A 27,480-nucleotide genomic window follows, 5' to 3' on the forward strand; every position below is an offset into this window, starting at 1 on the left:
CAGGATCAAACCATTATTTTCAGGCAAATCAGTGAAAATGTCAAAAAATCCCAATCTCACAATTAAAGAAAAGTGTCTTGATCTGCCCCCAAAAGTCACTGGGTTCCTTTTTGTCCCATGTTCCATCGTTCCACCAAGTTGTGTGGAAATCTGTTGTGTAGATTTGAGTAATCCTGCTGACAAACAAGCAGACAAATCAACATACGCAGGGGAAACATTACCTCCTTGATAACATATCTATATTAACATATATTTCTGTTTGTGTTTTCAGAACAAGAAACGTAGAGAAAGGAGGGATCTTCTCAGGCTGCAGCTGCTGAGGATTTTTGAACTGTTAGCCAACGCAGGAGTTATCAGTGACAGGTAGCACTCAGACTTGCTTACAGCCCGTTTCTATAATATACACATATACGATTCCTTGTCAAATATAAAAGATGGTTTCTGTAAACTTAAGCTTTCCTTCTCTTTGTCTGCAGCACCAACGGAGCACTGGAGCGTGACTCCCTGGCACTGGGTGCCTTGTTCCTGGAGTACGTGGATCTGACCCGGATGCTTCTGGAGGCTGAGAATGAGAAGGAGCTGGACGTGCTCAAAGACATCAGAGCCCATTTCAGTGCGATGGTGGCTAATATCATCCAATGTGTTCCTGGTAAATCCTATTATTCCTCTTTTATGATATGAAACATACATCATAATACATTGGTCTTTGAGTGGCTTTGGCCGTATTCTGTAGCCAAAAAAATATTATAATGGCAGTCTGTACAAACGCTCATAGATTACTCAAAGATCCATCTTTCACTCTTTCACTCACTCTCTCTCTCTCTCAATCAGTCCACCACAGGCGCTTCCTCTTCCCTCAACAGTCCCTGAGACACCACCTCTTCATCCTCTTCAGCCAATGGGCTGGACCCTTCAGTGTCATGTTCACCCCCCTTGATCGTTACAGTGACCGCAACCATCAGATCACTCGCTACCAGTATTGTGCTCTCAAGGTAAGTGATGCCCAAACCAGAGTTATTCTATCATCTTGTCCTCACACAGTGCTTTACAGAAACCTTAGCATTAACTCAACTTGACTCTTGTCTCCTAGGCCATGTCAGCAGTTCTGTGTTGTGGTCCAGTGTTTGACAACGTGGGTCTCTCTACTGATGGATATCTCTACAAATGGCTTGACAACATCTTGGCCTGCCACGACTTACGGGTACGTCAGCTCTTTGACCTACTGTTGCCTTCACTTGTCATTCAGCAGCTTCCTTTATTCTTTTTTCATCTTACAACACACTCTGATAAGCACACCTGCTGCATTTCAGCTTACCACAGGAAGTTATTTTAAAAATCTCAGTCAACCTGGACACGGCTGCTCTTTTTGTGCTTTGAACATATATCTGTGGATTCCCTCTTCATGATCACTTGTTTGCTACAGGTGCACCGTCTGGGGTGTGAGGTGGTGATCCTGCTCCTAGAACTGAATCCAGACCAAATCAATCTGTTCAACTGGGCAGTGGACCGCTGCTTTACTGGATCTTACCAGCTGGCGTCCGGCTGCTTCAAAGCCATTGCCACCGTGTGTGGTAACAGGTAGGGGTTCACCTTTTCTCATTTGCGCTGAAGATCCATCAAATCCAAGGAAACAACTCTTTGTGTTCTGACCTTTATGTTGGAGACACTTTGCCATTATTAAAATAACAGATCTCATAGCAGTTGTCAACTTAGCTGACGTTTAACCAATGAAATCATACAGTGTATATAATATATACACTTACTCTTTACCCTATTATTGTCCACACTGCCTGTACATATTTTTGGTATGTAATAATTTCTCCCTATTTCTCCAGGAACTACCCATGTGACCTTGTGACCCTGCTCAATCTGGTTCTGTTCAAAGCCTCCGACACCAGCAGAGAAATATATGAGATATCAATGCAGCTGATGCAGGTAGATTCACACATCGTCAAAACACACAGAAGACATAGATGCAGTGTTGAATGTAATTAACTGCACACGTAGAGGTGAAAAGGAGAACTCCAGCATGAAATCTAATCCTGTTGATGCATTTGTCTGCAGGTGCTGGAGTCTAAGCTGTGTGCGTACTCTAAGAGGATGGTGGAGCAGAAGCCTGGTAACATCTTGTATGGAACACATGGCCCCCTGCCCCCCCTCTACAGCGTCAACCTGTCTCAGCTCTCCATCCAGCTGGCCAGCATGTACCCGGAGCTCACACTGCCTCTTTTCTCAGGTAAACAGATGCTAAAGATTTACACAGGCAATGCACAGACAGTGATTGTAATTTTAGTTTTGAGAAAGCTATGTTCTAATCCATTAAATAGTGAAGCAGACAGATTATGACAAATGTTAGATTCGCTCTCTGACATTTCTTGACTCTTGCAGAGGTGAGCCAGCGTTTCTCAACCACCCACTCCAACGGCAGACAGATCATGTTGTCCTACCTGCTGCCCTGGCTTAGTAACATTGAGCTGGTGGACACGGGGCTCCTACCACCTGCATCGAGCCCCTGCACACCAGAGGAAGAACCACGCGGTCAGGGGCGGGGCATGAGTCTATCCCCAAGTCTGAGAGGTAACGGTTGGGGCTCCCTGCAGGCGACCTCGCTGGTGCTCAACAACCTCATGTTCATGACTGCTAAGGTGAGAAGACATGTCTGTGAAATTACTCTATGTCCCAGTGAGACCTCCTGCCTTTTAACTGATTGTGTTTCTGTACATCGTCAGTATGGAGACGAGGTTCCTGGCCCAGAGATTGAAAACGCCTGGAACGCCCTCGTGTCCAACGAGAGGTGGAGCAACAACTTACGGATCACCCTGCAGTTCCTTATCAGCCTGTGTGGAGTCAGTAGTGACACTACACTGTTGCCTTATGTAAGTTTAAATCGATGTGTGTATTACATCTCACGACAAATACCTAAATACAAATGAACAGGGCTTAATGAGAAACATGTTTTCATCTGTTTTAGATCAAGAAGGTGGTGATATACTTGTGTCGCAACAACACCATCCAGACTATGGAGGAGCTCCTGTTTGAGCTGCAGCAGACAGACCCAGTCAACCCAGTGGTGTTGCACTGTGACAACCCTCCCTTCTACCGTTTTGCTGCCAGCAACAAAGCCTCCACCTCACAGACCGGTGAGAAGAGAGGTCCCTGTACTGATCTATGATGTGAAATGACTTTTGACTCTGTGTTTGAACTTGACAGCTTGTTATGCGACAAATTGTTGGCTCTGACAGTCCTGTAGTGTTGAAGGTTGTCTTAAATATCTCTCATGTGTAGGCACCACCTCCAGCAGTAACACTGTGGTGGCCGGTCAGGAGAACCTGCCAGACACAGATGAGAACAAGCTGGTCAGGGAGGAAGAGCGGTCAGTATCAATACAGTTTTATAAACTTATACCGATTCAAATTTTGGCTTAAAATATCTGAATGTGGTTTTACACATTAAATCTGTAAACTCTAAATCCTACTTGTGATCTGTTGTTTTTCACAGCAGGGCGAGGGCACACAACAGACTCGAGTCTCGCTACAGCAACAGCTCTGGAGGTTCCTACGAGGACGAAAAGAGTAAGTTGTCTTGGTTCTTGTGAGAATGAATAGAAACAAATTTACTGAACCGCCAGAGGGGAGTCACACCTGTCTGTCTTTTGAAGGGTGCTGTGGGATATGGATTCTTCTTGTCAGACACTATTGTTCCCCACTTTAGCTTAAGACATAAAAAAGCCAATTGCCACTAATCCCCTCACAAACCTACAGTGCAAACAACATTTATGGTGGAATGTCATGGAGTTTAGAACAGCGTGAACTAACGCACGTCTCATTCACTGGATTTTGATTTTTGGAACTCGTATGTCACTTTATCTGGACTCAAGCGAAGAGTAACCACACAGACGCTGTGCAACCTCTACCACAGTCAATCTTATGCAAGCATCTGTGTTGGAAGGTTTCCAGACATGAGTCTGCTGCTGTTGTCTTTATGTGACTAAGCAGTGATGTAACCAGCCAAGTACAAGGACAAGTCAATTTATGAGCATAGCTGTCTGAGCAGGGGACACTCTAACCGGGCCAGTCTATGACCTGACACAACTATTTTAGACTAAACCATAACAAGTAGATTCTATTTTATGTCAATCACTTTAACAAGAAAAAGTCTTGGGACATTACTGTTTAATTATTTAATATTAAAAGTTGCAGGGGTTGCATTGACTTCTTTTCACTTCATGTATTTACTTCTTTTCACTTCACGTCATTTGCCCAGGGGTTCCTAGATTCTGACATATTAGGAAATACATGCATTTATATATAAAAGTAATTTAATGCTTTTTGACGTCTGTATGCACCCCCAGAAGGCTAATTAAGCTTAGTGTAAATACTGGAAATGTGGGGAAACATCTAGCCTCACCTCAATGTTAACAGCATTCACCTACCAGCACTCTTTTTTTGGTGTTTAAAACATTAAATTAATATTTTAGCTTGGTTGCTGGTTGGGTTATGTGTCATACTATTAGGTTTGTGTACTACAGTTAGTTTTACATTCATCACACGGCCGTGGTTCCAGTGTTTATTCTCAACAAGAAACAGAATTAGCCCCATGTGACATATGCATATCAATATTATTGACAAAATCTTTGTTTTTCTAGATGACCCTCTCCCACCATATGCTGGTTGGCTACTGAGTGTTCTGGAGACCAACCGTCCTCAGCCGCTACCGATGCCTGTTAACGGTGGCTGCTGGGCTCCTCTGGTTGACTACCTCCCAGAAACCATTACACCTAGAGGACCACTGCACAGGTACACACAAGAAAACTCAACACGGACTCACACTGCGCAGACAAATCTGCTCTGAAACAACCAAGAAAGAAAACCGGCTCAGATTTGGAGCAGTGATGCTATTATCAGCAGCAGATCAGCCGAGTCAGCAGTCTCTCAGACTAGACGAGTCACACCTACTCACAGATGGTTGATAAACTGCAGCACAGAATGAAACCGAGGCAGCTCTGCTATGTAGGGAACAATTACTTTACGCATTTATCTTCGTCTCTCTGGACACCTCAAAAACCACTAACTTAAAATAAGGCAAACATTTGACCTAGGTTAGATATGCAATGCATGCATTCATAAACATCACAGGAGAACCAGCTGTTGTAAAACATTAATGGAGCTTAATATCCAGATAATATCTCAATCATTCATTATTAGTTGCTTTTAATACTTTTTTCTTTATTAAACTCAGTGAAGAAGATTATTTGTTTCTTATTACAACTTTACACTGAAATATTCTCTGTGCTTTGACAAAAATGTGCATGTGTTTGTCCTCAGGTGTAACATTGCGGTGATATTCATGACTGAGATGGTGGTGGACCACAGTGTGAGAGAGGACTGGGCTCTGCACCTGCCCCTGCTACTCCATGCCCTTTTCCTGGGTAGGAACACACAATGTACACTCATATACAGAACTTCAGTCACCAACTCTTGTCTTCAGTTCATATCATCATTTTGGAAAGATAAGTAACAGGCATACACAGCGTAGAGGTTATTCATAATACACACATCTGTCAAATGTACATGTCAACTCAGAGGGCGTGTCTTTCACATAAGAGACCATGACAACCAAAAAGAAAAGATCAAAAACCATTCAATCATTCACTGTGCTTCCAAACATGGTGTTTACTCAATCTCACACAGAAATAACCTCTGTGTGGAGGTGTCGTCTGGGACCTCGACTAAATTAATGGCGTGACAGTGTGAGCTTTTCTCTCCACCACGTTGACAATGCATTTCAGAACACGCTGCTCCCTTGTGTCGACACTGACACATTCCCCAGGGTCTGCATTTTAGCACATTACCTAACGTGTATACGTACCTGACCTGTCAGAAATGCATTATTATGTTTTGCATATTCAGCATTCTAACCCTGGAGCTCAGGCTGTGTGTTATCAATCAATCTGTGCCCTGTGCGCAATATACTGTCCAAGAATCAATCTTGCATTGTTTCATTTGACAAAATGCACATACTGTCCACAAGAACCAGGAGACACTGGATCACTTGTTGCCAATTGTCATAACAACCAGTGAAGCACAACAAGCCACTGTGGCCATTTAAGAAACTCAACCCCAACATTTCAGGGGACATGAACAGAATCTAGTGTTAATTAGTCTTTTCGTGTATTTAAATTAAAAAAATGTACAAGCTTGTGTTTCTAGGAGGGCAAAAATAAAAAGTTGTTGTTGTTGTCTTACCGGATGTGTATTTTATTGGCCAGGTCTGGACCACTACCGGCCAGAGGTCTACGAACACAGCAAACGCCTCCTTCTCCACCTCCTCATCGCCCTCTCCTGCAACAACAACTTCCAGGTCTGAGCGGGATTCTATGTCGTTATTCTACAATTTTATTCTGAGCTAGAAATTGCAGAAGTAGAAGTGGACATAGAAGGTTTTACTAGTCTCTCAAGAAGAGTTGCCTCTTTTTTTCTCTCCAGGTCATAGCCTCAGTTCTGATGCTGACGAGAGAGATCAGTGACAACAAGACGCTCACAATCAAGTCCAGCTACCACACAGAGTACCAGCAGTCCCGTGAGTGGAATCCATATGCACATTTATTATCCTCCTGGAATATAGTGTGTGGGAATTTAGTGCTCAGTATGTCCACCTGTCTCTCTGTCAATGCATCTGTTATCATTTAGTGAGCATGAAACTTCACTTCATGTAGTGAACTGCTGCCTTTTGATTTTTAGGGTTTGCCAAAGGGATATGTCGTCTCCTGATTCCTCTTTTTAATTCTCCATCACCATTATTTGGAAATGACTTGGACAATGAACTGAAAGATTGCCGTACATAACAACATGATAAAGCTCTGATGTTAATTAATAGTACAGTTAATTATTTTCTCTATCGTCATTTTCGTAGATGCACCAGACTTCCTGCGAGAGTGGCAGTCGTCTCCAGTGGCCGACTCAGGCCTCTGCTCCACCTCCAACTCGTCCTCGGCCAGTCTGGGTGGCGGCAGCATTGCGGGCAGTGTTGGAAATCTTCCTCTTGTGACCCCTGATGACCTGGAGGATCTTGAAGATGGGTCCAACGAGACGGATGAGAAGACAAACAAACTCATTGAGTTCCTCTCCACAAGGTACACACAGCTCCACCAATGTTCTGTGAACTCCTAGAGGACACCACATGTCCGAGCAGGCAGGCGTGTGTGTGAGTGTAAAACTCTCTGTCGAGCACGGCGTGTGTGCGCTGTGCACATCTATATTTTTAGTGCTTGTGTAACATGTATGTGGTGTTACTGGTGGTGGGTATACAGTGCCTGGAGTACTGTGTTATTGTTGCTCAGAGCGTTTGGGCCGCTGTGGGTGCACGAGGACATCACACCAAAGAACCCCAACTCCAAGAGCTCGGAGCAGCTCTCCAACTTCTTACGGCACGTCGTCTCTGTCTTCAAGGAGTCCAAGTCTGGTGAGGCAACAATCATGTCACTGCTAGATACCTTTCAATGAATAACAGAGATATCAGGGCACACTGCTAGTTTAGACGAAATGAAAAATACAACAGGATGGCGCGAAATGCATAATAACGAACTGCCAATCTTCTCCAACATTTACATCACCTCTTAAAAGAGATAAGCCGTCTGCATAAATGTGTCAAGACTCCACATGTGGGTTTAGCTGAATATTGATGTGTCTTTGTACCTTATCTGTTTTGACAGACTTCCACCTGGAGCAGGAGCTGAGTGACGTGGCTTTACAGACGGCTCTGTGCAGCTCCTCGCGTCACTATGCCGGCCGCTCTTTCCAGATCTTCAGAGCCCTCAAACAGCCAATCAACAACCACGCCGTCTCTGACCTGATCTCACGGCTGGTGGAGGTGGTGGGAGAACATGGAGATGAGGTGCAGGTGAGAAACGGCAAAAGTGAGAGATTGTTGGTTTGGAGACGGTAGAGGAGAGAAGTATTTCAGCACCCTTTTTTTACACTGCAAAACAGAATGTATGTCGATGCAGATTTGAATCAAACGACACGTGTTTCAGGGGTATGTGATGGAGGTGCTGTTGACGCTGGAATCAGTGGTGGTGAATTTAGCAGAATGTCTGAAGAACAGCGACCTTATGGCAGCTCTAACCAGGTACGCCTCTGCTATTTCTAAAAATTAGTTAGAATATACATGAAATTAAATATTCATCCAACCTTTATTTTGATCCAGGACAAGAGACTCAACATTAATTACCGTATTCTGTTTTATTTATTTCTTCTCCGTGTGGTGCACAGGACGTCCTCACCAGACTTTGTGACCAGTGAGAAACTGATGAACAGGAAGAGCACGGGCCAGTTGAACTTCCCTGGCCCAGGGTTCGCGGGGTTGTCATCGCAACGTCACCAACGCTCCTACTCCGTCCCCAAGAAGTTTGGTGAATGTAACAACCCGTCGTACGATCCTCCTCGTAGTGCAACTCTGGATCGCATTCAGGCAAGAGAGGGAGACTCTCTTTATATCACATAGTTTTCTGCTGACGTATGATCTTGTGTGTGTCTTGTGTTGTTGTTTTTAATTGTGACACAAAGATTTATTTCATTTTCAATCTACAGGCCTGCAACAGTCACGGCCTCTCCCGATCAGGAAGAATCCCCGGCTCCTGCACGTCATCCACCAATCGTATCGATCCCAGCGTTCTGTCGGACCCCGCCCACGTTTCTCATCCCTCATCGATACTGGCCACGGTCTTCTGGGTGGCCGTGGCACTCATGGAGTCGGACTTTGAGTTTGAATATCAGATGTCACTTCGTCTGGTTCACAAGCTGCTTTCAAAGGTAGATTAACATGAAACGTACTGATCTTAGAGCGAAAGAAATACAATTGTAAAACAGAGATACAACTACAGAAGAAAAAGAGAAAGCTCCCACTGAAACAAGACATCTGAACAACTGAGCCACGTACACACTATGTAGAATTGCTAAAAATTATAGTTCATTATATTTGAAAATGAAAGCATCCTAAGCTGGTGAGAACAGCTATCAGCACTCAGCAGTGCCAGAACTAGCTATTGATTCCTGTCAAGTGGAAACAGTTCTTAGCCTTTAAAATACAATACAAATGCCTCAGGTCACTAAGTGCTGTTACCAGCTTCGGCTAAACCAGAAAAAAACTCCTCTCTTCCTCCCAGGTTCCTTTAGACAGAGCGGAGAACCGTGAGCGCCTCGAGAAGCTGCAGGCTCAGCTGAGGTGGAGCGGCTTCTCTGGGATTCAGCAGCTTTTGTTGAAGGGCTTCACCTCCCAGTCCACTTCCGACCTCACCTTGCAGCTCTTCTGCCAGCTCACGCCCGTGTCCCGTGTGCCTGTGGTGGACAGCTCACAGTCTATCGGTAAGTGCAGAATCACGATGACGTTCATTATAGAATCCTTTAGAGCAGATTCAGCAGCGTCAGGGACAAACTGTTGCTTTTATTCCCTCTAGGTGTTGTTGAAGATTGACCTCTTCTCTCTGTGCAGGTTTCCCTCTGAACGTGCTGTGTCTGCTGCCTCACCTTGTGCTGCACTTTGGCCACCCCACTCAGTTCTGTAAAGAGAGCGCTGAGAGGATCGCACAGGTACAATGCAATTCATCACCTGAGCTCAGTCTGATTTATTTATTATTTTATTTATTTTATGTTAATCTTTCATTAGGCAGGTGTCAGAAATAAACAGGCACAGAAAAAAAAAGATGAAAAGTTGCCCATAAATCATTGCAGTTTTAAAGCTGACTGCCTTTGCTTTCCACACTCTCTCATGATCTCTCTATCATCGCCTCTCAGGTGTGTTTGGTGGAGAAGAAAACCAAGCTGTCCCATTTGGCCCATGTGATGACGCTCTACAAGACGCGCTCCTACACACGAGACCCGTTCTCCTGGGTCAGTGTGGTTTGTCGCTACCTCCATGAGGCTTTCTCCGACATCACACTGAGCATGGTCACCTATATGGCTGAGGTAAGTGTTGATCAATGTGCATTGATTCCTTTATTTCTAGATGTAGGTGGTTATCTTTCTCCTGGTGTAGCTACAGGGATTTTAAGTATTTGCCATAACTTGTTGCATGTTAGGAGAGTAAGTTTGCTGAATAGTTATGGTGCTAGTTAATTGTGTATGTGAAGCAAGGGCAGCTAGTAAGTGATCCATTTCTCCAGTCAGGGGCAGTGAGGGCTCATGTTGATATCTTGCTGGAAGATAGAAGTTGGAGAAAGTTATTCTTGTCACCTCTGGTTCAGTAGTTGTCATTCAACTCTTGACTTTGCCCAGAAGCAAGATTCATTTTCTGGTCCCATGCTTTGTCATGAGCTAAATGTCTCTCTCCATCTCTTAGCTGTTGGACAAGGGCCTTCCCAGCATGCAGCAGTCTCTCCTCCAGATCATCTACTGTCTGCTCAGTCACATGGATCTGACGGCTGTTCACGTCAAACAGTTCAATGCTGATGTCACCAAGACCATTGAGAAGTTTGTCCAGGTTAGCGTCCGACAGTGCTTGACTGTACTGAAGCTCAATCCACTACGACTCTGGTAAACTATGCACTGCAGTCCCTCTTATACTGTGTGTTTGATTCCACAGACCGTACACTGGAAGGATGCTCTGAACATCTTAAAACTGGTGGTATCACGTTCTGCCAGCCTCGTTCACCCGGCGTACGGCCACACGCAGGGTGACCTTTCCAACCTGGAGGTCAGCCGGGTGTGGGACGGCTCAGCCAAGGCTCTGCCTGGGAAAACACTGGACTTCACCTTCGACATCTCGGAGGTGAGGAAGCAACAAAACAGAGCTGACACTAAACAGTATGACGCTTTTTTTAGAAATAATTTCTGTGTCGACACATCGTAATTGTTTTCTTCACAGACTCCAGTGATTGGCCGTCGGTTTGACGAGCTCCAGGGTTCAGGGGGTAGAGAGGGGAAAGCCAGAGCCATGGCTGTGACCCGCAGCACTTCCTCCACTTCCTCCGGATCCAACTCCAACACCATCCTGGTGCCCGTCAGCTGGAGGCGGCCACAGTCATCTCAGGTGAAGTTAGATGTGATGTTTACATGTGTCCATGTCACCACCGCAGATCTGTAACAACTGTCAACCTGTCTCTTTATGTGAATTTATTCATGTAGCTTGAACCGTAAATCTTTGACGTGGCATCTTAATGACGCTTGGTATTTCTCTACTCTAGCTATGAACTGTATAACTTTGACAAGCACATAAATCAAAGCTGCCACTGCTTTGATATATCCAGTAACAAATTGGCACTTGCTCTGTTTTGTTTTGACATCAGACTCGTATTTCTCTGCAGATACTTGCTGTGGTTAAATTGCACAAACAATAAACTCTGTGAGACTAAATGCAAAAGTCCTCAAACAGCTGGGCACAATTTGTTTATTGGTTATTTAATCTTGAGTATGTTCGAGTTTATGTTCCTTCTTTGATTAATACTTTAATCGCTCACTGTCTTTCTTCTACATACAGAAAAGAACCAGAGAGAAGCTGGTGAACGTTTTGTCTCTTTGTGGACAAGAAGTTGGACTCACTAAGAACCCATCTGTAAGCTACGTGCCCATCTCTTCTTTACAATGTCCTATCTGTGCTCTGATTAATTAAAGAAGTCACTTTTGAAATAGTTAAATTCCAGAATTTTACAGAGAATCATCTTTTAAGAGCTTTACTTTCTGCCTGTGATGGGTTTAAATACAGTTCTCTGTTCTTCTCGTCAGGTGATCTTCTCATCGTGTGGCGACTTGGACATGATGGAGGTGCGAGAGAGCGGCGTGTCATCGGAGGAGGGCGGGACTAGAGAGGACACACTCGATGACACCGCCAGCGAGCAGCAGTTCAGGGTTTTCAGAGACTTTGACTTCCTGGACGTGGAGCTGGAGGACGGAGAGGTGACATTCATATTCCACTGTATATCTCCACATGCTCACTTGACTTACAGTATTTAGTGTCTGACTCTTTCCTTCCCTTTTACCTTTTATTTGTGTGTTTTTAGTCTTTCCACCTGTCTTTCTTTAACATCAATATATTTGAAATGTGTTTCTCTGCCCCTCCTCTGTGTCTCTCTCTCTGTCTAACTCTGTGTCTCTCTCTCTTCCCCTCGCTACCTAGGAGCTCCAGGTAAGGTGTCTCACACTGAGCACTTACATCAGCTTTAATCAGCGCTTTGGTGTTGCTGGCTCCTTTGTTTCCCACTGAAAAAACAAACATGTTGATTGTGCTTCATTTTGCTCTCACAGCTTGGTTGCATCTGCGTAATGGGGATAAATTATGTTGTAAATTCTTAATGGGAGAAAGAATATCCTCTTGGATTCAAACAGCCTTTCCAGCATATTCTCATGCCATGAATAACAGTTCATTTTGCATCGTGTGCTTGTCGACAGACGCTCTTACTCAGCCACCATTGTTCTTCTTCCTTGCAACTGTTGCCTCTGCACTTGTCTTCCAATGTATATGCGTGTGTTTTATTCAGGGCGAGACTGTCGATAACTTTAATTGGGGCGTGCGTCGGCGATCTCTGGACAGCACGGAGCTGGGGGACCTGTTAGAGGAGAGCCAGCACTCAGGCAGCACCCCCAGCCTGGGTCACGAGGACCCCCACGATTCGGATGAGTCGTCAGAGGAGGAGGAGTCTTCAACCAGCCAGAGCCTCTCTCACTCTCAGCTCGTACGTAGCCTCAACTGCTGGATCTGTGCAAACACATACCTGACAAACTGGAGTCCCCTAATTAAGTGTAAAGACATAATTTGACAGAGTAAGTGGCAATGATGGATATTCCTGTTTTCCCTTCCTCTTCCAGACTAACCCTTCTCCATCAGAGGAGACAAATCACACCGATTCTCTGTCGACTTCTTATGACACATCTGCCGACCCACTTTCGTTCAATGCTACCACACCAGGCCATGGGGGCATCCTTGATGACCTCAGCGGCCTACATGTGAGGGATAAAACCTAGTAAAGATACACACCGTTTCTATTTGTACATAAAAATTTGGTGTCCTTAGGAAACCTAACCTGTGTGTCTCCTCAGGGGAGGGTGTACGGTGATGATGAGGACACTCAGGCCCAGGACGACGAGCTGTCCCTGAGCACCAACGAGCTCCCTCACGGCTCCGACTGCGGCGAGAGCTTTACCCTGGAGCTGCCGGGGCAGCCTCAGGATCAGCTGCCCACCCAGGACCACCGCCTCAACCCAGACTACTGCCAACCACCGCTGGACTTTCTAGACCCCAACTGTCTGCCCAGGTGAATGAGACAGAGGAGACACAGAGCAAGAACACAACTATATGGAATATTGTCTCACTGGAAGTTTTTACCAGCAGCCAGATTGACGGAGGTTGGACCTAAACCTCGGTTAAACTGCAGTGATGAGATTATTTCAATCTGCCACAACCATAATGTTTGTGTAAACAACACTTGGACAGATCAGGTTGTTATGATTATATCCTGAAAAGACATTTTAGATATTAGTATTTAATTATTCCTATTCGGTCCATTAGGTGCAAGCTTTAAATGTTCTGCTATTTTTTTCTACAGTGAAGCGAACACATTATCCAGCTCATATAATCCCATGATGCAGCTGGGCACTTGATTTGGATATAAAATCCTTTTTCTAGGGGGAAAGGTATCAAATCCTTTTTTTTTTCTTTGTGCCCCCATTTCTTTCCCATTTCCATGGTCACAGCTTACGTGATGATGTAGATGACTTGGAAGACCTTGGTTTTCCTCCTCCCCCCTCTCCATTTTTCTCCGCCATCTTGGCAGCCTTCCAACCCACAGTGTGTGACGACGCCGAGGACGCGTGGCGCTGTCACATCAACCAGCTCGTGACCGACTCAGACGGGTCCTGCGCCGTCTACACGTTCCAAGTCTTCTCCTCTCTCTTTAAGGTAAATCCTACTTGTTGAATACACAACTCTTCACTCTAAGTAGATATATTTTTATTGCAGGGTTTTTGTTTAACTCTTTGGTTCTCTTGTGTAAGGATGTCTAATAATTGCTCGACCTTTCTTCCTGACCCAGAACATCCAGGGGAAGTTCTGCACCCTGACGACTGATGTTGCCACTTACCTGGGAGAGGGCTTGAGGGGCATTGGGTCAAAGTTCCAAAGATCCTCACAGATGCTGACTACCTGCTCCGATTGTCCCACAATCTACATCGATGCTGACACGGTGAGCACTGCTGGCAGACATAACTGTGCTAAGGTTGATGTTATGTTGAATTAGTCAGTTAAGTCAAATTAACGCAACTCTTCTTTTTCTCTCTGCAGATCATGTCCTATGGTCTCCTTGAAAAGATGAAGTTCAGTGCGCTGGAGCTGCAGGAATACCTGGACACCTACAACACCAAAGAGGAGGCTGCTGTACTGGTAAGTCGGCCTCTCGACATTATTGCTAATAGGGGTGGGAATTGGCAAAAATGTGACGTTTCAATAGTATTGCGATATTTGGGCCACGATTCAATAGTATTGCGATTCTGCGATATATTGCGATACTGCAAGTATTGCGATTCGATTCTGCGATATATTGCGTTCATGTCCCCCACATTATTCAAGGCATTACAAAAAATGAGGAAAATAAGACTGCTCACCTCACTTAAAATGTCACATTTAATTCTGTGAACAATATTGTCTTCTACACATTAACTGAAGTGCAATAACTAAGAAAGGGTAGTGCAAAAACTGTGTCCTTGAACATTCAGGACACAGGACCTTTGTAATTATATTCTGAATAGGAGACCTCTCACATGAACACTGAGCTCCCAGCACATAACTTACAATTATTTAAATACAATACAATAACATAAAGCAGACATAATAGAGTAAAATAACCCTGAGAATAATCATATAAATAAGAGTAACCTAGAGCTTCAATCAAATTGAGAAAAATAAAAAAATGTGTACTACTAGAGTCCAGTCCAGTTGGATGAATGTTAAATTCATTTGGGAATTTTGGCATTTTTGTTCAGAAAATGGAGTTGGTCAACATGCTCAGATGTTAAAGTTCCTCTGGGCTGTTACTATATCTCCTGCAGTGGAGAACACCCTTTCCGCATACACACTAGGTATCTTTTAAACTCTGAAACTCTCCTCGTCATGCTTTGCCAGCCAGGGGCTGTTACATATATAATTGTAAAAAAAAAAAAAAAAAAAAAAAAAAATTGCAATACTTTGTGCTACAGTATCGATATAATCGCGGGCGCAAAATATCGCGATACTGAACAGAATCGATTTTTTTTCCCCACCACTAATTGCTAAGTTATTTTTGTTTTTCATCTTTGAAATTAGTCACTGACTAACCTTCCTTTATCTCCTCCCTCTCCCTCCCTCTCCTGTTGTGTTACATGTCTTCCCCTCAGTGGCTGAGGAACTGTAGGGACACGTTCCCACGGTGTCCTGGTGAAAGCGTAGTTTCATGCCAGCCCGGAGACTCGGAGGAGAAGGTGCGAACGGGGAATGTATTTTATTTACTGTGACAAACAGATACATGTAGAATTTATACACAAACTCACTAAAACATATAGGAACCTTCCTCATCTTGCTCGTTGCTCCTCTACGCTGAGATATTTGCTCCCTTTGTCTGTTTGCTGTGATATCTATTTTATCATCCTGACTTTTCCTCCTAGCCACCAAGAACTTACTGAAATGTACAGCTTCTGGGTGCTTTATACTGTTGACTAATTCTTGCTAGCTTGACTGTGACTAGTTGATGCTTTGCTGTGCATGTGTTTGATTGATGCTTTGTCTTCCTCTCACCTCACTCTGATTCCCTAACATGCTCTCTCGCTGTCTAGCAAATGGAGTCTCTTGCAGTAAGTTCTCTTCCACGTTTCTTCACTTCACTGCTTTAGATTCCTATGGGACAGATTAACTTAGCACAAGGCAATCAGCTAGTTGTGTCACTGTGTGTTTGTGCTCCTTTGTGTGCATGTGTGACTGTGTCTGTGTGTGATAGATCTCACTCTGTTCCTTCTTTAATGTCTTTTAGCAACTGGAGCTTTGTCAGAGGCTCTACAAGCTGCACTTCCAGCTGCTCCTCCTCTTCCAGTCCTACTGCTCGCTCATTGGTCAGGTCCATGCCATCAGCTCTGTTCCTGAGGTGAGACCACTCCTACTTTCACATGAAGACGACACTTACAGTCGTAACACTGCAGGTTATTCAACTGATTGTTCTCTGTACATGTGATAAGATTCACTTCAGAGCCCGTTCACACACTGGGATCGTGAAGAATAGATAACGTAACGTAAAATATTTACTCAGGATTATCTTGCTTCAAAACTGCTCCTACCGACAGCAACAGTTTCAACATCTGTTCATCAAAACGTTTGAATAGATTCACATCACATCCTTCTTTAGATAAAATTATGAATTCAACATCATCCTGTGATGAACACAGCAGATTACTTTATTTTTCTTGGAGCAAGCTGGCACCAGAATTTTCTTCAGGATTATTAAAGTCTAAGTAATCTTATGAAAAACTTCATACAAATTCCTCCCATATCTAGAAATCTAGTTTCCTTCATCCACTACTTTGATAACTGAAACGATTAAATCTGATTTAATGACATTTACGAAATTTCTACTAAAGAAACCCAATAGTAGCCTACTTACCTAAGTGCACATTATTGAACTGAGTGCTTCTAAATGAGCTCTATCGTTTCCATTTCTGTACTGTACAGCTCAATATGTCTGTGACGTGGTAAATGTAATGAAATTGGTTTTAATGGAAAGGAAATTAAACAACTACTGTAATACTTTGTCCAAGAATGACAAATTAATTTAAACAGAGTTGTCAGTTTGTTATGAGATGATTTACAATCCTTATTCAGGTTTGAGCTAAATGCTGTTGGAACTGTGATTACAATAAAGCTCACACACACACACACACACACACACACACACACACACACACACACACACACACACACACACACACACCCACACACACACACTCAATCCCCGTCTGTCCCCCCCCCCCCCCTCTTGCAGCTGCTGAACATGTCTCGAGAGCTCACCGATCTGAAGACCAGCCTGCAGGCGGCCGAGGCGGCGGTGGCCAGCGACCTGGAGCAGAAGCTCTTGGCCCACGCTCACGCTCACGCCTCCCAGGCCGCCGCCGTGGTCGTGCCCAGCTTCCCGACCTCAGAGGCAGCCGTGCAGGCCATCCTGGAGTGCCTTAAGAACCTCGAGTTCACCAAAGCTGTGCGCTACATCCAGGAGTGCAGGCGAGTGACCGTTCTGTTTACAAAGCTGCTACACTAGACTTCTCAGATGATAAAAAACACATTTGTTGTCCAGAGCTGCAACATTTGTTCCCATTATTAGAACTACATGAAAAACCATCCCAGTATTTGACCTAATCGAAAACTGTTTGATTCTTTCCCAACATTCATCAACATGACATTAAACATCCCCTTGTTCTGTGAGGGAACACACAGTGACATCTAAACATAAAACATATACACACGATAAACTGCTCTCTTTATTTAAACCTGTGTATTGACCTCACACCTAGCGTTGCAAAATTCCGTGAATATTCAAAGTTGGAAACTTTCCATGGGAATTAACGGGAATTAACGAGAATGTACGGGAATATACTGGAATTAACGGGAATTAACGGGAATAAACTGGAAATGTTGTGGGTAATTTATACTAACTGCATTAACCTTGTCATATACAGACATATATATAAACATTTTGTTTTGTCATAGGCTGATTTGAGCCCTGAGGAAAATTTGGGCACTTGACTATATGCTTCTGCATTGTTGTGTCATTCTTAACATAGGTCTTTGCACAGTATTTGTAAATGTACACAGCCTTTCCTTCTACATTGGATGGGGTGAAATGTCTCCACACATGAGATAGTGCACGTGGCATTGTTCTGTAGAATCAGATGAGAAAAAAGTTTGTAAAAAAACACTAATGCAATGCCAGAGATATAAATAGTTAGCCAATCAATTGGAATCGTCTGTAAACATATTTTTGTTGGAATTGATGGATAAATGAATGGAAATAGGCTGGATAAACAGATGAACAATCCTCAATCAGCATGCTAATATATTTTCCCCAGTAATATCATTGAAACTAACCTGACTAGTCCTGCACACTACAGCAGGCCTCAGTAGCCCTGCTGTAGAGTGAAGGATGCTGGGAGTTATCTGTGCATGTGATGGAAGAATGCACAGTGGAGGGTTGAAACTCAACGTGCAGCGTGTGATTCCATACATCTTTAAAATAGAGTTTTGAATGATGTTTTTATTGCTCAGCGTTTAATTTGAGTAGTTTTTTTTTTTTTTTTTAATTCCCGAGCTTAACTTCCCATGGAAAGTTTCCGGAAAGTTTCCTGAAATTTACCGGAAACTTTCCACCCCTTTGCAACCCTACTCACACCCTCCTTTTCATCTCATGTTCAGGCGGCAGTGGCCCAGTGGAGTGTTCGGTGGCAGCTCAGAGACCGAGGTCCAGACGCTGCTCAACATCTACTTCCGCCACCAGACGCTGGGCCAGACGGGAACCATCGCCCTGGTGGGCTCGCGCCAGGACCTCAGCCTGATCTGCTCCAAGCTGCTGGAGCTCAACGGGGAGATCCGCGACATGATCCGCCGCGCCCAGGGCTACCGGGTGGTCACCACCTACCTCCCCGACTCCAGCGTGTCCGGGACCAGCCTCTGACAGGACCTCAGGAGCTCCCCCCCTCCCCTTCCTTCCCCTCCCTCCCCTCCTCCCCCATCGCTGCAGCCGCTGACCCTTCCGAGACCCCCTCCGCCTCCCTCTGCTCTGGAAGAGGAGGCCCAGCACCCTCATACCTGGCCTCTGCCTCCTCCTGTGTTTCTGCTGCCCCGGTTGCTCAGCTCCAGGCAGGTCCCGGCCCACCCCCCCGCCCCCCACTAGAGCCAGAACCACATCCAGAGCGTGAGCCAGACTCTTCTCTCCTCTCCTCATCCTCCGCTGCAGACTCTGGTTCCTCTTGGCCGGGTTTTGCCAAACCTCCTCCAGACCTTTTCTCATCACGTAGCTGCTCAAACACTCCGGGCCAAACGGATTTGAATCTGCCACACACACGAGAGCCGAGGAGGAGTTATCTTGACGAGAACACTAATCTTTATTATCCTTTGAGAGGACGCTCGACACACAGATCCACGCTGTCACATTCAAACAGCACCAGACACTCGATATCATCTCTGACATCAGACCCATTACTGACTGTAGCTTCAGAACCCAACTTACTCTCACACCGGGACACAAACACCTCTCCCATGCCTCCACCCGGGTCCCATCTCCCACACATCCCAGGCTCCAGCCCGTCTCCAGCTCTGCACCCGGACACAGTCTTAACCCGCGGCCCTGTCCCGTCTTCATCCCTCCTCCCTTCTCCTCCTCCTCCTCCTCCTCCTCCTCCTCCTCCTCCTCCTCCTCCCTGCCCCACCGGTCCAGGAGAGGCTGCAGCGTGGGGTTGTTGCTGCTCCCTCGGTGGAGCCGCTACGCCCCTGTCTCGCTACCTGGGGAAGGTGGGGCACGCCGCCCGGCCCCTGTTGAACGTAGGGGGGCTCCTGAGTGATGAACCGTCAGACGTTCAGACCTGAGACGTGACAGAGAACTCATTACTTCTGACCAACCGGAAGATCTTTCAATCTGAAAAGGAGAAGACGACAAACCAGAGACACTTGGAGATTCTAACGGTTGAAGAAGAGCGACTCATGACCCCGGAATAATGGGATGTATCACTGAACCCACTGGATACTACAAAATGCTGAATGCTGACAAAGAGGACCTGATGTTATTCTATCTGAGAACGAGCTTCGCTTTGCAGCTTCGTGTTGTGAGATTGATGTGCGTCTAGTTGAAGTTCTCATCATTCAGCGCAGAATCTGCTCGGCTCAGATTTCTAACTTGCTTCCAGAGGAACTCGAGACCTGATGAACTTGATCGACTGCTACTGCCTATTTCAGGAAGGACACCATTGGCTGGTTGTCTCACCAGTGAGGAAAACTACCTGCGACACTGCGTTCTATAACTGGTTACAGTTTTTCGCTATTGCACTAAATGGAATTTTGGTATTAAATGGAAAAAATGTTACAGGAGGGCAGTTACTTTACTGTTTTTGTTACTGTGAGAGAAAGGGACGTCACTTTTACCGAGAGGGAAAAGCCAAAACCTGGAGTGACTCTTCTGTCCTGTTGTGTCTCCTGCTGCTTTGAGAAACCGTGCAATGCATGACGCAGCTGGATGCTTTCTACTGTACGCCCACGTCCCTCCTGCCCCCGGAGAGTCTGCCCTCTCCAGACCGACTGAAAAGACTGATTGAGAAAGAGCTGGATGCAAAATATTCAAGAGTAATTCCTAACGCTGCCCTTCGCTCTGTTTATCTTCTGTGTCAGCTTGTCCTCCGGCTACTGTTGTAAACAATGGTGGACTCATCCTGCCGTTCTCTGCGCGTGACGCACACTCCTCCGTGGCTAGCTGTAGCATCATTAGTGAGTGTGCACACTGTATATATAACTCCCTGTCCGACACTGTAACACTTTGACCTTACATGTTCACATGCAAAGAGGACGGTGCATGTATACACTCAAATATTTTTTGTCTTTTGTCTGTATACTGTTAATAGATATGGCCACACAACCATAGTAGCATATGTCTGTGTGTGGTTTGTAGTGACCTTACACGTGAGGGAAGGCTGACATTCAGCGCTCTCTGTTGTTGTTCAAAACTAAACTCGTGCTACTACTGAAGTTCAACACTTCCTGTCGTCTGCCACTTTTTGTGACTCTCCTTCGCCCCCCCGTCCCCCGTCCCCGAGCAGTCACTTCCCCTTCGCTGTACAAATGTCTTCTCCCTATTTATATCTGATCAGCTATAAATCAACTCATTTGACCTAGGTTTTATATCGATGTGTTGTCCTCTCAAACTGCCATGCATGCATCTTCTGTGTACTGTATGGAGTGTTGGAACTATTTATTAACAATCATGTTTGTATGAGGTACAAAAGGGAGCTTTGAGCTCATGCGGGTGTGTCCCCCCCCCAGTAGTGTGGGAGAATGTGTGTGTGTGCATGCCAAACATGAAATTGCACATTTTTAAAGCTTTTTAGATGAAGACTGTAGTTGTTTTTTTCACCTTGTAAATACTTTTACAGCCTTTGTGAAGTTGTTTTGAGTTGATGCTCTGTTCAAGTCGGTGTCAAAGTAAAGACATATCAATTACTTCTTGTGTTTTGCTTAATCTTCACAACGCACTTCAGTTTTTGATCAATTGGATGATTCTAGGACGAGGCATAGTTATAACCCAGGTCAAGAGTTGCACTGACCCATGTTTCATTGACAGAATTACTGAATATAAATTGTATTAATCATTATTTTGTTGATTAGAAAGAGCTGAATGTTGCCTTCCAGCAGTAAGAGTGAAACCTGAACTGAGCTGCAAAGTGCAAATTTTAAAACACTTCAAGAATAAGAGCAACTTCAATACTAGAAAGATTCTTGACAGTGCATCACTCCACTGAGGCTAAAACTCTTTTTTAAAGTAAAGAACATCCTGAGTCGGTCCATTTATCTGGGTCCACTCCAAGATGTAATGGGTTCTTCCATGAGTCATGTCCTACTCCTGCACAAGGTTCTGTATATATTGGATGAATTGCTTTTGCGTAATTCTACCAACAAACAAACAAACAAACAATGAAATGAGAAGGGCACTCAGAGGGTGGCAGACTACTTCATCACCATATTGCAGAGAACACTTGTGCAGACTGCTTTTAGTTTCACCTGCTCTGAGATATTAGCACTTAACATTATGGTTGATTGTTTCCATGAAGAACCATTTGTTGAGAAATTAACAAACTGCTCTCACACGCAAACAAACAAACAGAAAAGACAACACAACGTTGGAAGTAAGAATCTACAACATTTTCATATTTGAGGTGCAATGTTAATCTCTTATACTGTCTTTTAGCAAAATAACATTTTCACGTGAACTCAGGCACCAGGATGAACGTAGGGAAACGGAGACCTGTAGAGACGCTTTGTGAAATTCAGCTACTCGCTGGTTGGAGAACAAATAAATTGTGACACGTAAAAGGTAAAACAGACGTGAAGGGGCCTCGACTCTTCAACAGATGCAGTCGGAGTCAGACGCATCTGAGACAGGAGAAGAAACCGAACAGGTCAGTCTGGGGAACATGTTTAAGCTTGAAGAAACTGAAAAGCCTCCAAATGCTGATAATTGAACATTTCCTCTTCATGCAGGACAGAGTTTATGAACCTTGCAGATGTTGGGCTCCACTTCGAACGGGTTCAACCCGGCCTGACACTTCCTGCAGAGCTGCTTGTAGTACACCTGACCCGAGAGAACTGAGCATCATCTACGTGCACATGATTTAAACATGATGTGGTGCATGTTGATGGCACACTGCAGTTAATAATGAAGCACGTACCTGACAGGTTCCAGAGATGCACCACACGTAAGCACTCTCCCACCGGAGGCTGCACGTCTTGCAGTGGAAGAAGCCGTAGCTCTGCTCCAGGAACTGAAAACAAACCACAAGTTTTTTACCATTTTTTACAGTTTATTGAATCAAAACTGTAAATCCTAAACTTTCATTGCCAGGAGCGAGACTGATCCCAGACTCACAGCAGCCTTCCCTCCTGCTCAGATTCCTTTTCTGAACTGTCAAGTACTCTTTATTCTTTTAACTCATTTTAATCTTTCAATAAATCCTGTTAATGTGTCATGTGTCTTTCATATCTTGTTTTTATCAGATCTGAAGCACTTTCAAATTACCTTGGTGGAGACAGGTGTTGTAAAAAGATAAGGAGGAAGCCTTAAGGGTTTGAAGATTACCACATCTCTTGAAGTCTGTATGAAATCTGATTTTTAATATCTTCATGTGTTGAGTTTTGTGCTTCTGTATTTTAAGAGACATTTAAACAGCTGCAGTGCTGATTGGTTGATTAGGAACAGGGGCGTGCACGACGCAATTAGGGTTGCTCTGTAGCAAAGTTTGAAACATTATATTGGAGCGCCCCCTACAGCTCAGGTGTAACAAAGCTCCATCAGAAAAACAAGACAAAGCAAGGAGCTGATCTTTGACACATTTTATTCCTTCTCAGAACATCAGGAATAAATTTGTAGTTTAAAAGTTATGTGGCTTTTCAGGAAAAGTAAAATCAGTGATAATCAATCGAATCATAAACTTCAACATGTTTGTTGTAGGTTTGGGAGAAATGGATGGCTCCATTAAATAGTCAATAGAAACCGCAATGACTTGATAAAATACAATTTGATGGACAGATTGATTGACTTATTATTTATGGATTAGTAGAGAAAAAGACAAACAAAATCCATGGGATAACAAGTTATTTCCAACATGGTCCCAGTCATGTCAAGACAAAAACAAACTTAAGAAACATTTACCATTCTAAAAACAAAATACCTTTAGACCCAGGAAACGTGGACGTCCTCCCAATGAGAACATTATGTTTGTGTGACCATGTTTCATTTATCAGATTATTATGGAAAAACCTCATTCCGCTGCTGCGTTCAGGGGCTGTAGGAAAAACTAGACTCTCGACACAAACCACAGAAGAGGCAATAAAGCCAACTGTCAAAATGTTCCTTAGTGATGCATTGGTTTGGAATAAACACATTTTTTGTGGAGTCATTTTTTCTCCTTGTTTTCCACAATGGTCAGACTGCAGTATTGTATTAACTTAATAGAAAATAATGTATGTATTATTTATCTGTTTATTTATTTTTAAGATTTTAAACTGGCCATAGTTCAGCAGCACCGGTAAAAGAAAAAACAATTCACATCCTATGAGAAACTTTATTTATGAACTAAATGAATGAAATGGCATACATTTCTTTACACATATCTGTTCAGTTCAGCAACTAAGGTGAGTTAAGATACAATACTTTTTTATTGGTCCCTGGGCAGCTGTCAGTGGTTCGATCCCCATGTATGAATGGCAAAAGAAGTACTGTAAAGTGCTATGAGTGGTCATCAACATATGTAAAAAATTATAATTATTATTATTATTATAAAAAGTATTATCAGCATATGATTTAACTGAGAAGAGGTTTGATAATAATTATCATCAGTGCCTTTTAAAAAAGTCAACACATATCCATCAATTTTAACATTCAAAGACAATATTTATAACATTGACCCACAACCTCCATCACCAGAGCTTTAAGAGAGGATCACAATCTAGCCTCCAGCAATCGGCGGTGTGGCCTAGGGGGTAGAGTGGCCATTCTCCAACAACAAGGTTGGCGGTTCAATGCCCACTCTTCCCCAACTGTAAACCCCCCCCTAAAATTGGCAGGACAATCACCTATTCATTGCACAATATCTTACACTATGTAAATTAAAAAAAAAACAAATTAAAACAAAATGTAATTAACAAAATTAATTAAATTAAAATAACCATGCGCAGTCCACTACTGCGCAGGATGTAAATAATAATAAAAAATTCAATTAAATAAATTAATAATAATAATAATTTTCACCACTTTCTAATTTTCTGCACATTTTGGTCAGAATTTGAGCATGTTTAAAGCCCTCAAAAAGCCAATTCATTGGCCTGAAAAAGAAATAATAATAACAATAATAATCCTTTTTATAATCCTTATAATCCTATAGTCCAATAGTCACTGTTATATTCACTGTCTGTCCGTGCCTGTCAGTGCTCGGGCCCTAATAATGTGCAATGTAAACAAATACACCAACAGTATGAAATTGAACTTGTTATTGCACAACTAAATTAGGCAAAAAAAGAATCACAGAATTAAATCAATTAGCCAAAAATCACCAGTGGAACAAACGGCGAAAGAATAAACACATTTTTTAAAGAGGAATAATTAGTGTTTATTTATGTGGAGTGACATGATTACTCAGCCCTACATACAGTCGCCCTATAGGTGGCGCTGTGCCCTCGCTGGTCACTCGGACCCATGGGCTCCAGAGCTCCACATATTGGCGCCATTTTGGAGCTAGGAGGGGGAAGAGAGCTGCAGAGGAGGACGCGACGGATCCCGATTCACCGTAACAGGTAAGAGAAATGCACCGAGCCGCGGGATCGGGACCCGGCGGCGGACAGCGAGCCGCAGCCCGGGGGCGGTGGAGTGTCCGCGGAGTGGCCGGGTTTCCCTCCTCCTCCCCCGGGCAGCGAGCTGAGCTCAGCCCGCCTCGCTCGCCCGGGCTCCTCGGCGGATCCGCGGCGCTGCTCGACCTGGTCCTCCGGCGCAAAACCCCCCAAAACAATAGGGTTAGCAAGGGGATAAACGAGCCCACTCCTCGGCCCCGGTGTCCCGGCAGCTCCGGTGACCAGCGGCGGGTCCCGGTCGCTTCTCCCCGGTCGGGAGGGTCGGTGTAACGGCGGGTGGACCGGGCTGTTTTGTCCAGTGTCCGCCCTCTTGTCACTGAGATTGTTGCTGCTAATGCTAACGCTAGCTCCGCTGTGCGCACTAGCTAGCAGGCTAACTGCAGCTAACTCGATTAGCCACATTAGGGCAGCACGGAGCCGGGCTGCACCGCTCGGACCCGGGGTGTCCCGCGGTCCTCGGCCCGGCCACGGAGCCCGACCTCCACGATACAGACCCCCACATCCCCGCAGTGTTCCCCCCGGTCTGCGCCCCTCTCCCCCCCGGGGAAACACCACTAATGCTAACCGGGACCCTCTGCTGCTCGGAGGCTAAATATTGTCCCTGTGACTCCCAGCGTGGCTGTTCCTTTTTATTTTTTTATTGCCTGGTAGAGTAAATGTTTTATTCAGCTTCTGATCGGCTGCTTCCCAGACTCCACAGCCGGGGTTAGCCTCCTCCAGCCCGGGCTGTGGATCTCTGAAGGCTGCGCACATGGTTCTTGTTGTTTTATTCATAATAAGGTTTTGCAAAACAACCCCGGGGGGGTCTGGGGAGCAGCACAAAGCCAGGAGGGGGGTTCAGACCCCCTGGGCTCAGCAGGGGGTCTGAGGAAGTCTGACAGCTAGTCTGAGGTTATTGATTATTGTCTGATGGTCAGTGGGAAACTCCAGGGTCTTTATCACCTGGGGTACTTTACTTGTACTGTACTTTACCTCTGTACAGCTCTGTACCTATTCATAATTCACACCCTTTAATTATCATATTAATGTGCAGCTTTCTCTTCTGATTATACCCTTTTAATTTGGGTACTTATATTTATCTTTCTCCTTTTACTCACAGTATTAAATCCATAACTTCTCTACTTAAAGTCATCATCACCGTTATGCCACCAAAGCATATTCCCTGTTGATTGTGATTCTTAAATTATATCAAGATTAAAATCTAGTAAAAATCAGTTGATGTTGATTATCATCACAGTAAATTCAACATTATTATTTAGAGTTAATAAGATTGTTGCTCCTGATTGAGGTTTGTGTCTTTATAGAATGATATTGTTCTATTGCCTAGCCCCAATTTAAACACAATTAAAATCATCTGGGTGCTTCGATATTTACTGCTGTACAGCTCTGTAACTATTCATAATTAACACCATTTAATTGTCATATTAATGTGCAGCCTTCTCTTCTCATTATAATCTTGTACTTTGGGAACTTATCTTTCTCCTTTTACTCACAGGATTATATCCATAACTTTATCTTTCTTTTCACTTCTCGACTTACATCCATCATCACTTTTATGCCACCAAAGCATATTCCCTGTATGGGAAAACAACTTGATTGTGATTCTTAAATTATATCAAGGTTAAAATCTAGTAGAAATCAGTTGATGTTGATTATCATCACAGTAAATTCCACATTATTATTTAGAGTTTATATTAAGATTGTTGGTCCCAGTTGAGGTTTGTGTCTTGTATGATAAACAATCTATAAACAGAAAAAAACAAATCAGATGCAGATCAATAATGTGTCTGTACAGTTCATAAGTGTTCTATTTAAATATATTGAGCCTTTGTTATATATATATTGATATTGTTCCATTGCCTAACCCCAATTTAAGCGCTAATAAAATTATATTTCAAATGGAATAACCTAAAGTAAATTCAATTTAATACGACTTCAGAAAAAAGCCAAATTTGGAATTTAATATAACAGCCCTGGCAAGTTTAAATTCAGTGTTTGAGCTTGTTCATATTTTTCACTATCTTTTATTAAATGGCTTTGCACACAACCACATTTCACGGATGAGTGTTTCATCAGGAATTGCGCTGTCATACTTCTGGTTGCAGTTAATGTTTCCTTCTGCTGGCTGCAGCCCAGAGACTGCACTTTCCCTTTTACTAAAAGAAATTGTGTCTGGTCAAATTCTTTCTCTGCCAAAAGCCTGAATGGTATTTTAGTGTCTGCATGGACTAGAGAGGAAACCAAAATGTCTGAGCAGCCTAATAACTGGAGACATGTGATTCAGCAGAGTTGCTTTTGTGTAGTTTAAGTGGCTTCTTAGAGGGTTTAACCAAACTTAACTGTCATCTTAATAACCCTATGGACTTGTGTTACTTCCTC

The 27,480-nt window shown here is 44.0% G+C and overlaps 2 protein-coding genes across 2 annotated transcripts in view; both read left to right on the top strand.

Annotated features, from left to right (window-relative positions):
- Window positions 1-18,670, top strand: part of fryb (furry homolog b (Drosophila)) — a 42,304-nt gene extending 23,634 nt beyond the window's left edge. The window contains exons 26-67 of the mRNA XM_061085742.1: window positions 272-363; window positions 477-649; window positions 832-992; window positions 1,091-1,201; window positions 1,424-1,578; window positions 1,836-1,935; window positions 2,065-2,236; window positions 2,389-2,645; window positions 2,730-2,876; window positions 2,972-3,140; window positions 3,286-3,373; window positions 3,499-3,572; window positions 4,646-4,796; window positions 5,325-5,428; window positions 6,269-6,360; window positions 6,486-6,579; window positions 6,913-7,132; window positions 7,310-7,461; window positions 7,712-7,899; window positions 8,033-8,127; window positions 8,271-8,469; window positions 8,589-8,810; window positions 9,164-9,362; window positions 9,490-9,587; window positions 9,792-9,962; window positions 10,336-10,476; window positions 10,579-10,764; window positions 10,861-11,025; window positions 11,473-11,547; window positions 11,718-11,888; window positions 12,109-12,117; window positions 12,470-12,664; window positions 12,798-12,935; window positions 13,029-13,243; window positions 13,683-13,887; window positions 14,021-14,170; window positions 14,269-14,367; window positions 15,357-15,440; window positions 15,792-15,809; window positions 15,986-16,096; window positions 16,988-17,223; window positions 18,412-18,670. Of these exons, the coding sequence (XP_060941725.1) occupies window positions 272-363; window positions 477-649; window positions 832-992; window positions 1,091-1,201; window positions 1,424-1,578; window positions 1,836-1,935; window positions 2,065-2,236; window positions 2,389-2,645; window positions 2,730-2,876; window positions 2,972-3,140; window positions 3,286-3,373; window positions 3,499-3,572; window positions 4,646-4,796; window positions 5,325-5,428; window positions 6,269-6,360; window positions 6,486-6,579; window positions 6,913-7,132; window positions 7,310-7,461; window positions 7,712-7,899; window positions 8,033-8,127; window positions 8,271-8,469; window positions 8,589-8,810; window positions 9,164-9,362; window positions 9,490-9,587; window positions 9,792-9,962; window positions 10,336-10,476; window positions 10,579-10,764; window positions 10,861-11,025; window positions 11,473-11,547; window positions 11,718-11,888; window positions 12,109-12,117; window positions 12,470-12,664; window positions 12,798-12,935; window positions 13,029-13,243; window positions 13,683-13,887; window positions 14,021-14,170; window positions 14,269-14,367; window positions 15,357-15,440; window positions 15,792-15,809; window positions 15,986-16,096; window positions 16,988-17,223; window positions 18,412-18,670 (6,141 nt within the window). The remainder of the gene's footprint in view (window positions 1-271; window positions 364-476; window positions 650-831; window positions 993-1,090; window positions 1,202-1,423; window positions 1,579-1,835; window positions 1,936-2,064; window positions 2,237-2,388; window positions 2,646-2,729; window positions 2,877-2,971; window positions 3,141-3,285; window positions 3,374-3,498; window positions 3,573-4,645; window positions 4,797-5,324; window positions 5,429-6,268; window positions 6,361-6,485; window positions 6,580-6,912; window positions 7,133-7,309; window positions 7,462-7,711; window positions 7,900-8,032; window positions 8,128-8,270; window positions 8,470-8,588; window positions 8,811-9,163; window positions 9,363-9,489; window positions 9,588-9,791; window positions 9,963-10,335; window positions 10,477-10,578; window positions 10,765-10,860; window positions 11,026-11,472; window positions 11,548-11,717; window positions 11,889-12,108; window positions 12,118-12,469; window positions 12,665-12,797; window positions 12,936-13,028; window positions 13,244-13,682; window positions 13,888-14,020; window positions 14,171-14,268; window positions 14,368-15,356; window positions 15,441-15,791; window positions 15,810-15,985; window positions 16,097-16,987; window positions 17,224-18,411) is intronic.
- A 6,323-nt stretch (window positions 18,671-24,993) lies between these two features.
- pds5b (PDS5 cohesin associated factor B) overlaps window positions 24,994-27,480 on the top strand; it is a 28,930-nt gene continuing 26,443 nt past the window's right edge. Inside the window, exon 1 of the mRNA XM_061085605.1 lies at window positions 24,994-25,047. The gene's annotated coding sequence lies outside the window, so the exon portion shown is untranslated. The remainder of the gene's footprint in view (window positions 25,048-27,480) is intronic.

The sequence above is a fragment of the Limanda limanda genome, chromosome 14 (assembly GCF_963576545.1).
Source record: "Limanda limanda chromosome 14, fLimLim1.1, whole genome shotgun sequence".
NCBI lineage: Eukaryota > Metazoa > Chordata > Actinopteri > Pleuronectiformes > Pleuronectidae > Limanda > Limanda limanda.